The sequence below is a fragment of the Apium graveolens genome, chromosome 11 (genome assembly GCF_009905375.1).
Source record: "Apium graveolens cultivar Ventura chromosome 11, ASM990537v1, whole genome shotgun sequence".
NCBI lineage: Eukaryota > Viridiplantae > Streptophyta > Magnoliopsida > Apiales > Apiaceae > Apium > Apium graveolens.
In genome coordinates, this window is record NC_133657.1 from 196,864,554 (window position 1) to 196,876,639 (window position 12,086).

The following is a 12,086-nucleotide window of genomic DNA, read 5'->3' on the forward strand; positions in this document are numbered from 1 at the left end:
CACCGCCGCCATTTCCGTCCAAAAGGCGTTTGAATCCGGGCCCGGTAAGGAGAAGGTACCCGGGGTGATTTGGGATTATCAGGCAGTGCTCTCTGTAAACAAACAATCAGCATCTAAGCAAGATGACCTAGCAAGGAAATGGGACACATTGTTTGCAGATCGTTTTCCAAAGCCAAATTTTCCTTCGTCTATGAAAATCGCTGAATCATTTATTCACCTTGATTACGTCCAACTGAGGTTTACTCCACTGCTCCATACCACCACCAGGCTTAGATAAACCTGAGAGAGGTGCAAATTCATGTTTTTGAGCAGACTCCCAGTGTACATGGCTAATGTGCAGATGTAACAAAATCATCAACAACCGAATGTTTATTTGACCAAACAATATTATTATGAGTTCTCCAAGCCCAGCAAATCATAACCGCACTTGCACAGAATTTGCAGCCCCCTTTCACTCATGTGACCGAGGCTCATGTGCATCAATCTGGTCATATTTTCCTTTTCAATCTCAGAGAACGCAACAATAACAAAACCTGTTAACGAAGAAACTTGAAGAAGATACAAGATACCATGTTTAACACCTTTCAGAATCATATCAGAACCCTTGCATACATGGAGAACTCCATCTTCATCTTTAAAACTGAAACCCTTGTTGCCTATATCAGATTCTTCGTCATAAGTGGGATATGCCTAACATTATTTAATGTGCAGAAATTACTATCATGTGTCCGAAAATTAACCAAGCCTATTCCAACCGCCTCACAAATAACACTGTTAGCCACTGAAATTTTTCCACCGTCTACTTGCTCGAAGGTTGTGAACCACTCCTTGCGCGGACATATATGGTAAGACGCTCCAGAGTCAAGAATCGACACATCAGAGTGATGTGTGTGATTAGAAGCAACTAGAGCAATATCTTCTTCAGAATAATCACCAGCTACAGCAGTAGTACTTGCAGTAGTACTCGCCAATTTATCATGTTGCTTCTTTTTTTTTGGAACAGTCAGATTTTCAGTGCCCATTCTCTTTACAGTAATTACAGATATCATTAGATCTGGAACCCTTAGGAGCTTGTTTCTTGGATTTATTTTCCCCTGACTTTCTATGTCCTGTCCTCTCGCTGGCTACCAAATGTCCTGTCCTTTCGCTGGCTACCAACCCAACAGCCTGATTATTTGTATCTGTACTAGCCGCCTTATGGCGCAGCTCTCTAGAATGAAGAGAAGATCTAACCTCCTCTAGAGAAATAGTATCTTTACTAACAATAAACGATTGCATAAAATTCTCATATGATAATGGTAAAGAAACTAACTGAATTAAAGTAGCGTCCCCATCTTCAACTTTAACATGAATATTACGCAGTACTAATAAAATTGTGTTTAACTGATCTAAGTGATCTCGAAGAGGCATACCTTTCTGCATTCGCAAACTAAACAGACGTTGCTTCAGAAACAACTTATTTGTTAAATATTTTGTCATGTAGAGACTTTCAAGCTTTAACCATAAACCAGACGCGATATTCTGTTCCGCGATTTCAGTAATAATATTATCCGTAAGGCACAATAGAATTGTTGAGTGTGCCTTTTTTCAAGATTGGCCATCTCAGCGCTTTCAGAAGCATCTTGATCTGTCATAGACTGAAACTGTTTCTCCCAGTAAATTTGTCGACCTTCACGTTAATACCACCAGACATCCCATATATATTTCTCCCCGAACCGAAATTCAAACCCTAGAATTAGAACCAGGCTCTGATACCAGTTTGTTATAACGAAAGCAAGAAAGATTATAATAAACATAAAGAAAAGAACACAAATAGGTAGAAGAGAAAAGATTTATTGATCTTGAGGATACAGAATACAACATACGTTTTAATTATGCTGATACAGATTATAGAATTCATGTTTAGATAATGCCCTAGAGGATTTAAATAGTACTATCTAGGCAGTTACAAAAAAATCCAGAAAAATAAGACCAAAATAGATAACCCTCTAAAACCAGATTCAAGGCATAGTTTAACAATTGTCATCCTATATTTGTAGTAGATTGAATTGATGATGATAGTCGTAAAACTATTTAGATTTGTGAAGAATCTAAGATTGACGGAGATAGTGATAAAATAAATAATTTTCAGGATTTGTTAAAATGTTTTGTGTCACAGTTATTATATTTCTACAAGATAGGTCTAAGACCAAATTTATGGAGAAGTTGCAAGATAATGCAACCGTGAACCACAGATTAATCAATGTCTACAATGATGGAATACTTGGCACCATTTACCGCTCTAAGCCTTCTATAGAAATCTAACGGCATTACTTCTACTTGTCATACTTGTAGAGAGTGGATAAATTTGATTCCTTCTAGAAGCTCTTCCATTTTCGAAAGATTTCGAATCATCAAATATGATAGAATAGGTATGCTGCCTTCCTCTACCCTCTATTTTATGAAGTTAGGAAGATTTTTGAGGTACAAAATGGTTAAGTTCTGATAACCCACTTATCAAAGGAAAATGCTAGATGCACAAAACTGGGTACAAAATTTTGCATAAAATAATATGTGATAGGTTTTTATCGGAGTGGATCCCTTGCAAGGGAATGTCAGTGTAAGGAAGAGCACCGGAAAGGCTGGCAAAGGAAAGTGGAGGAAGAATTGGTTCGTGAAGGAGCAACACGTGAAGCTGTTGGGAACAAGAAGCATTAAGTAGAGAGTAAAATACAGGTTGTGTACCTCAACTTTAAGAATGGTGCAATATGTGTACCTCGACTTTAGAAATAGCAAGATGTGTACTTGAACTAAGGAGAGTGGTGTAGATTGTGTGCTTCTGTTATGTGCACCGTTAAGGACGTTAAGTAGTGATGCAAAGGGCTGCAAAGTTGAGTGGCTTATCTGCAAAAATTCTCAGTAACGGTTATAAATGAATGCATAAAAACACACCCATCTCCTGGGTTGCAGCTGAGAACTTTACCAAATTGAAAAGCTTAACAGTGGAATCAAAATGTCCGAATTTTGCAATTGTGGACGACTGGTGGTTGTAAGGACGACATGGACTAATAATAATGCTGGAAGGAGGTCTATGAGCTGTGTTGAAGGTCGAGTTGGATGCAACTATTTTATATGGATTGAACAACCTATTTGTGAGCATGGCATAACCGTGATCTGTGGGTTGCTTGGAAGAATTAGTGGTCTTGAAGGATAAATTGAGAGAATTTCAAAAGGTGTTGCAATGAAGAAGATATTGTGAAGAATCATGATTCTTCAAGGCGTTTGACTTGGTTGTATGTTGTTATTGCTTTTATTGTTGGGTTTGTTTGTATACAGAGCAATTAGTTTCTTGTAATCATTATTCTAGGCTTTGAATTATGTAATCTAAATTTAGGGTTGTACTAAGTTGTTATCTTTAAGTGCACTTTGTAATGTTATCAATGTATGATGTTTAACAGCTAAAGTCTTAATGTAATTGATTGTTGTTCTTCTAGTTAGCAAGAGATGTAACTGATTGTTCTTGTTCTTCATTTTAGTCTTAACTTAACTGATTAAAAAGCTTGTACAAGACGTAAAAATGGCCATTTATTTAGTAGTCTTTAATAAGATGTTACAAGGCCAAAACACAGAATAACCTAGTGTACAAACTAGCCTTTCAAATTCTCTTGTCAACAACCAAGAGTGACAACGTGTGATGGTAGCAAATCGAGCTCCCAAAGGCCATCATCATCAGAGATGGCACTGTTAGCAAAAACAGGTGCTGCAATGTTTGCAGAAGATGCAATGTGAACAAGGTCACAGAGCTTGCACTCCTCTGACATGAGGTTCCTGATCATGCACACCAACTCAAACATGTCAAAAGTGGGATCATCATTAGAGATCAAAGCCACGACCTCCTCACAGTCACACTCCACAACCACATGCTTCTCATCATTCTCCCAGGCCATCTTGAGAGCATAAAAAATGCTCCAAAGAGCTTCTGTAACTGGCACAGCCGAACAAATCATGCTTTCACAGCGGCCCTAAAAGAAGAAACACTGCAGAAAAGCATAGACAACTCAAAATGGGGATCATCCATATCTTTTTGTTCATAAAAACATGATACATAATCATCTAATCTTCATCACTACTATTTGCAACCATTCTCTCCACATCACTACCACCATAATCACTAAATTCTTCTTCAGGGCCTATGGTTTGCTCTTCAGTGACATATCCAACCATAGTGGATACATCAAAGTCACAGTGACCAAATCCCCCTCTTCAATCATCAGTTTCAATTGGTTTTGGGCCACCACTCTTGAATGTTTTAACATCATCATCTGTACTGTTCATGTTGAATTGTCACCATGAAAGCTCACTATATCACTACCATCTTCTTTATCTTCTAAGCCCCCATCATCTGCTAGCACAATTTCTTCCTCCACAGGCTCCACATCACTAAAGTGCTGGTATAGTCCCTCAACTTCCAACATCTGATTCATTTCCCTTTGCTCTAGTTCAATATGGCTAGGATCATCTAAAAATGACAGGTCATAATGTTGTGAAGGGAGAAAATCTTGTGTTTCTACATTTTCATTCACTACATAAACATACACAATTCTCTAAGCTGGGACAACTTTGGTCATTTCCAAGACATTGACATCACTTAGAAAAGGGCATAATCCAGTTTACAAATCACAGTTTGGAAGTTTATAATTAAATGAAACTAAACCATAATTCATTTTGCAAATCATCAGTTTCAATTGGTTTTGGGCCACCACTCTTGAATGTTCCAACATCATCATCTGTATTGTTCATGTTTGAACTGTCACCATGAAAGCTCACTACATCACTACCATCTTCTTCATTTTCTAAGCCTCCATCATCTGCTAGCACAACTTCTTCCTCCATAGGCTCCACATCACTAAAATGATGGTATAGTCCCTCAACTTCCAACATCTGATTCATTTCCCTTTGCTCTAGTTCAATATGGCTAGGATCATCTAAAAAGTACAAGTCATACTTTTGTGAAGGGAGAAATTCTTGTGTTTCTACATTTTCATTCACCACATAAACATACACAATTCTCTAAACTGGGATAACTTTGGTCATTTCCAAGACATTGGCATCACTTAGAAAAGGGCATAATTCAGTTTGCAAATCACAGTTTGGAAGCTTATAATTAAATAAAATTAAACCATACTCACCAAGCTCATCCACAATATTTCCTATTTCTAATAAACTCAACTCTTCAATATCACACATATCAACATATCTGATTGAACCACCAACATAGGTTTTAGGGTTCACATTAAATTCACCCGTATGATGAAATTTTATACTGAACTTATCAGGACAGTCTGCATATGCATGTAAAGGTGGCAGAAAACTCAATGTTATAGTACAAATAAGTGATGTTATCAAACCATAGAACAAGAGTAAAGTAAACTGAAAAACATGACAATTAAACATACACACAAACAAAACATAATTGAAAGATTCAAACAAGCAACTATACATAAGTATACAATCAGCTCATTACACTACTATTTACACCTATATTAGGTTCAATAAAATCAAAGATGGGATGAACAACTCACGGCTATAATCGGGGGTCTCATGTGGGTGAAAAACTTCATTATTTATTAATGATCGTACACATCAGGTCATTGAAATGAACAAAAAATAAACAGAACAACAAAGCTTAAGCCATAAATTAGAAGGGAAATAATGCTCGTACATTAATGGAGATGACAACAAAATTGATCAAGAGACTGCCCTTATATCAATAATGCAAAATCCCTTTTACAAACGTTTCTAACGGTGCACATAACAGAAGCACGCAATCTGTACCTCTTTTCTTAATTCAGATACACATCATACTATTTCCAAAGTTGAGGTACACATATTGCACCATTCTTAAAGTTGAGGTACACAACCTGCATTTTGCTCTTAGGTTGATTGGAAGAGGAGAAAGCCATGGTATTGGTTGCTGAGCCGGAAAGAGGACCTGATGTTACTTTTGTTATATGTTGTTTTCCTGGCCGTTTTTTTGACAAAAAATAAAGTTGTGTTTCATGAGATTATAATCATGGGCAAGCTGGGCAGACATGAGACTACCTTAGCTTTTAACCTGGAGAAATAATTAGCACAGCAGTTCACAATCTACCCCAGCACGAATCACTGGAATAATTAATATATATATATATATAAGTATTTTCTTTTTCATTTTTACTCTCTTATATGAGTTGAGTTATCTGGTAATTAGCATTAAAATGGAGACGATCGGAGATTATGTAAACATATTCTGCTTGCATAAGATATATAGTATATTTGGTGGTTCTGATTTTATTTCTCACTGTGATATCAATTTCTTTATCCGGTCAAGTAAAATGTCAAGATGGTCGTTGCTGTTGCGGAGGCTAATCCGAACGGAATGAATTTAATAGTTCAATGGGTACATATTGGCACACCCCGGAGACTCAGGGCGCGGTGGCCTGTTCTAACTTAAAATCTTCTTTTCTTTTCCTGCTTCGTGATGGATTGGAGAATCTATAATTTCATGTTGAGAATAACTAAAAACACTTGCAAACACTTGCAGTGAAGCCTTAACAAAACTTTGTGGTCCTGATGATGTAGTTAGTAGTTACTATAGCGGTAATTTAACACCATAAAACTATATCAAACCTGTATTATTAGGTATAAACACATCATGAGAATTCAAAATTTTTAAAAATAAATGGAAAAATTGAACTACAATCATACTCAATCTTCATTCCTTTTTACTTGTCGGTCATAAACTAATTTGATCAACATAAATATGAGAAGAAGAAAGAAGAGGAAACCAATAACACAAACGGAGATGGCCAGGGTTGGTGAATCCGACAACACCACAAATGTTCCTGCCATGAAAGTCAACATCATTACCATAACTGAAACAATGTTGAACACAGTTGATGTAGCATTGAGTTTTGACACTTGATGAGGATCTTCAGTCATGGACTCAAGGAAGTAGAAAAACAAAGAAGATGTTGATAACAGTAGAGCTAATGCATCTGATAGCATAAACACATTGAAAACTGTCTTTTTGGAAAGAACCGCCAATCCTTCAACAAGTTTTTTACTTGTATCATTAATTTCTCCACTCTGACGGAGACCACCCGGCATGGTAAATCCTACCGTGAAAGTTACTGTAGTTATAAGTGCAGTAACTATTATCTGTGTGTTGGTTCTCTTTTTGTACCTTTCTAAATTTTTCCTCTTTAGTATTTCCATCTGTGAACGCTTTTCGGCCATAAACAACTTTGTCTTTTCATTAAATATCACGTCTTTTGTCTCTCGTCTAGTCTGGGGCACTATGCTTTCGATAGTATCCATTTTCTTCTTGGTGCTTTTGTGCCATGGTATCCAGGGCTGATTAGTCTGGACATCTTCGTCAAGTGCAATTTTTATTTGTACCTGTAAATAAGGGAAGATCAGTAGATATGACTGCAATACTCAATGTCCTGGAAATGATCCTAGCTTAGATTCTTTTTACATATTACTGTATTTATAATGCAACCTGCTAACCGAAATAGAATGTGAAAAGCAACATAATTTGTTCTGCAATTTCACATGTTCATATTATTTTTATAAGATCAAAAAAAATTCCATAAATTAGTCAAAAAAGAAAAGAAAAAGAAGGTATTTTAGCACCTGATCAGCAATAACATCAGCTTCAAAATAGAGCATGTCACGAGGAGTCCATTTATCCTTGTTTTCCGCCATTGTATCGAGTTCCTTATGTTTCAAGAGTTCCGGGATAAAACAACCATGACGGATGAGTAGATGGAGAAGTGTATTGTTATTCGGATCTTGTTGTTTCAAAATCGTGTTCTTGTAAGGTTCAGGACAATATTTCAAAATACCTTGTATCGTTTCCTTTTTATTTTTAGCTGCAGCTATGTGTAGTATGTTTCGACCTTTTTTATCAAGAGCCGTGTATGCTGCAGAAGATGAAGATGGCCATAATTGCAGAAGTCGTATCATGGTTGCAGTATGTCCATATTCCGCTGCTACATGAAATGGTGTTGCTACCATATCTGGATACACAAATTCATGTTTAACATCCCTTTGCACTTCAACAAAGGCATTAACTATCGAAACAAGTCCATTATATGCGACGTAATGAAGCGGTGTCCACCCTTCGTCTTCGATATAATTTTCAGCAAAATTTACAAGCAGCGGTGCATCTTTTAACAGGCGTGTTATCTCATCTGAAAGAAAAAAATCAAGTATATCGGTTAGGTCAAAACAAAAGTCCAAAAAAAACTTATTGACATTTTGACCATTATACCCATCAGCCCCGATATTTGAACTCGTACCTTCTAACATCCAAGATGTGGGATTTCGTACTTTTTAACATTTTTACCGTTACCGGTATAAATCGGAGGGGCGGGAAAAGATATTAGAACTTGTTAAAATTGATAAATGTGATAATTGATCATTTTCGTATTTAAAACTGATATTTTTACAAATTATAAAACTTTGGTTTGTAAAAAATTACTAATCTACCGAATTCGAAATTTCAACCTTTCAAAAAATCATCGGTTCAGTAAATGAGAACTTCTTATAAATAAGTTGTACATTAATAATAATTTATAAGAATTTGGGTAATAACCCTAAGTATCACAATTTGGAAAGAAAAAACTCAAAATCTCATATGCCATGAAATATGACCCTTTATATTACTTAAAAACGCAATATTTTATTTCGTTTTCAGTCTAGATCAAAAAACGTAAATATTACTTGTGTTTGATAGTGGGAGTTGACTTTATATGCTTTTAAATTTATTCAAAAAGCGTATTTGAAAATTGCGTTAATAGTTAAATGTATAATTTTTCTACGTATGTTTTTTAGCAACACATTATTTGTTTGCGTTTGTTATGATTAAAAAAATAAGATTGTGTTCACAAGGGATTCGAACCCCAGCCACTCAGCACGCATAGTTCTAATATACACCACACAACACAACACAACAATTGAGCTAAGAGTATCATCTTTACAAAGTTGTAAACGCAATTTTTTATTAACGATCTTAAGTGATAGAAAAGACCATATCTTAATACTTGTGAGATTTTGAGCCTTACCTATCCAAATTGTGAGAATAAGGATTATAATTCTTAGAATTTTGATAATTTGTTTTGTTGAAACTTACAATTTTTATAATTAGAAATTTAGATTTTGATAAATTGATATTAAATCTAGTACAAATTACTGATCTCGCAATTTTCATTAGATTAAAATATATAGTCGAATTTAAAAAATTTGTGTGTCAAAAATACATAGTATATATATGTACTCACCATGGTCCCGCCGCCTAATAGCAATAATCAAAGTGACCACCCCTTTATGAACTCCGGTGATTCCAGCTTGGTAAGCTTTCGAGAGTAACTTGACCATAGCCGACAACTCCATATCCATGGCTTTGTAGATTAAAAGCATAAGACCATTTTTTTTAATTCCCCGACGATAGGCTGGATCTTTTTGTAATATCATTTCAACCACTTCCACGTGATTTCCCTCTACTGCGAGTTCTAAGACAGTGAGGTTGGTCTTGTGATCAGTTTTATTATAAAATTCTTCGAAACTTCTATTTGAACTGCTTGAACGTTCGGCTACAGCAACGACCTTCTCAATCACATCTTCTTTAAACTTCCCTGCAAGTTAAAGTAAAAATATTAGACTAATTTACACTTTGCAAGCCAAAATTTTGGCTGAATTTTAGACCAAGTTTAATATTTTAAAATAAAAGAGTTTGCACCCAAACTTTAGAAACGTCATCAATAAAACATTAACGTATTTTTTTAAAGAAATTATGCAAACGTAAATTACAGTCTACATCCCATATTTAATCTTGAATCTCAGTTTAGGTCTATAACTATATACTGTAACAGTTTTCATCACAAAATTATTTTAAACAAAATAAATAAATTTATCTAAAATAATTCTATTTTCTTTTACCAAGTTTTGGTATAATTTAAAATAAAATATAATAAGTCGAAGTATAATATTCCCCCGCCCACCCAATTCCTTACATTAGGGGCGGGGGCTCAACACGCTTTTTAGACTCATAAAATATAGTTGTGTCAATTTTTTTTAATTTTTTCTTCTAAATAAAAATATAATTTTCAAATTTTTATAGAAAAATATATTTAATAATCAATTATAAAATTATAATTTATAATAGCCTCAATTATGGGACGGGAGAGTATTATATTAAGGAAAAAAGGTAAATAATCATTAGCTAAATTAAATAAGCATAATGGGAAAAAATAAAGATAGTCCGATCCTAATACTTGAAAATTAATTTAAACGGTCAAAGATTATATAATATTTTATGATATCTACTCGTACAATACCTAAAATATATACTTAAATCCATAAATAACTTATGATTTTATGATTTGTAAATTTTATAAATAAAGTAATACTGTATTATAAAATTCTTAATCATCTTTCTCTATATTTTTTTCCGTTTCCAGTTATATTATAATTGTGAAAATAACACTGAATTAATTATTATTTTGTGACTTTCGTATGAGTCGTAAAATTTTATAAATTGACTTTTAGAACTTATAATATAACCAAAATAATATAGATTCCGCGTCAAAGAATTATATACACCAGATCAAATTAACTAATGGTCCGGTTTTCAAATTCTAACGTGAACATAAAAAATAATATATCTCGATTATTTTTTGATAATTTGAAATTAATTTTTTTTTTGATAATATAAATTACAAAATTCTAGGATGCAAAGAGAGATTTGAGAAAAATACTAGGATGCAAATTGAAATATAAAAATATTATCAAAAATACCCTTCTCACAATTAAAGTTAAGGTTGAGTTAACATCAAAACTATAGAAGAGATGTAAAAGGTCACCGTTTTTTAAGTTTAGGAAGCAAACTGTAAAGATTAAAAGTAATGGGACCAGAGTACGATTCGGCCAAAGTTTTGAGATGCAAAGTACCGTTAGTCAAAATATCAATTGTTTCCTAATTGAATTTGAACATGTATATGAGCTGCATACCTTTGCTGAGACTTTTAATTGCAGCATGCAGAGCAGTACTACCACCTGGACCATCCAAAGATGGAGCTGGGCAAGTTTTACACATCTCCTTTACCATTTTGTGGTACCCACCTTCCGCAGCTATGTACATTGGAGTTTTACCATCAGTATTTTTAGTATGTCGATCATCTGGATCGGCCTCCACTAACAGGATAACAATTTCAAAGTGACCTGCGTATACTGCTGCATGCAACGCAGTGTCCTTGTCGTGATCAACTTCCCTAAGAAAAGCTTGAAATGGACTAATTGGAGGATTAGCAGAAGAAGAAGTAGAAGAAGGCAGATTTCTAGCTTCCTCGATGAGGGCCTTAACCACTTCAGTGTGTTTACCCTGTACTGCAAGGTGAAGTGCAGTATGACTACGTCGCGTACTTAGCTTGACCAAAAGTTTTTTGTGTTTAAACTTATCCAAAATAAAACGCACATGTTTTATATTTCCTTTCTCAGATTCTTTGTGAAGGATAGTTTTATCATTGTTGTGTAGTGCTCCATCAGCTATCATATCCAATTTAGCCAAGGCATCAGCATCTCCGGCAATGGCAGCGGCAAACACAGGATCCAGATCCATGCTTTTTGTTATTCCAGCAGGTCTCCTACAAGTTAAAGTGAAAATATCAATTGTTGCCTAATTGAATTTGTACATGCATATATGAGCTGCATACCTTTGCGGAGTTTTTTAATTGCAGCATGTAAAGCAGTACTACCACCTGGACCGTCCAAAGATGGAGCTGTGCAAGTTTCACACATCTTCTTTACCATTTTTTGGTACCCACCTTTCGCAGCTATGTACATTGGAGTTTTACCCTTAGTGTTTTTAGTATGTGGATCATCTGGATCGGCCTTCACTAACAGCATAACAATTTCAAAGTGACCTGCGTATACTGCTGCATGCAACGCAGTGTCCTTGTCGTGATCAACTTCCCTAAGAAAAGCTTGAAATGGACTAATTGGAGGATTAGCAGAAGAAGAAGTAGAAGAAGGCAGATTTCTAGCTTCCTCGATGAGGGCCTTAA

The 12,086-nt window shown here is 35.0% G+C and overlaps 1 protein-coding gene across 1 annotated transcript; it reads right to left on the reverse strand.

Annotated features, from left to right (window-relative positions):
* Window positions 1-4,310: 4,310 nt before the first annotated feature.
* On the reverse strand, window positions 4,311-11,870 carry LOC141696435 (uncharacterized). Its single transcript, XM_074500576.1, has 8 exons — window positions 11,736-11,870; window positions 11,035-11,666; window positions 9,306-9,659; window positions 7,657-8,216; window positions 6,748-7,419; window positions 5,169-5,409; window positions 4,689-5,012; window positions 4,311-4,561 (listed from the first exon to the last, which is right to left on the reverse strand). Exons 2-8 carry the CDS (start codon window positions 11,639-11,641, stop codon window positions 4,311-4,313), a joined length of 3,009 nt encoding a protein of 1,002 aa, XP_074356677.1. The 5' UTR covers window positions 11,642-11,666; window positions 11,736-11,870.
* Between the last annotated feature and the right edge of the window lie 216 nt (window positions 11,871-12,086).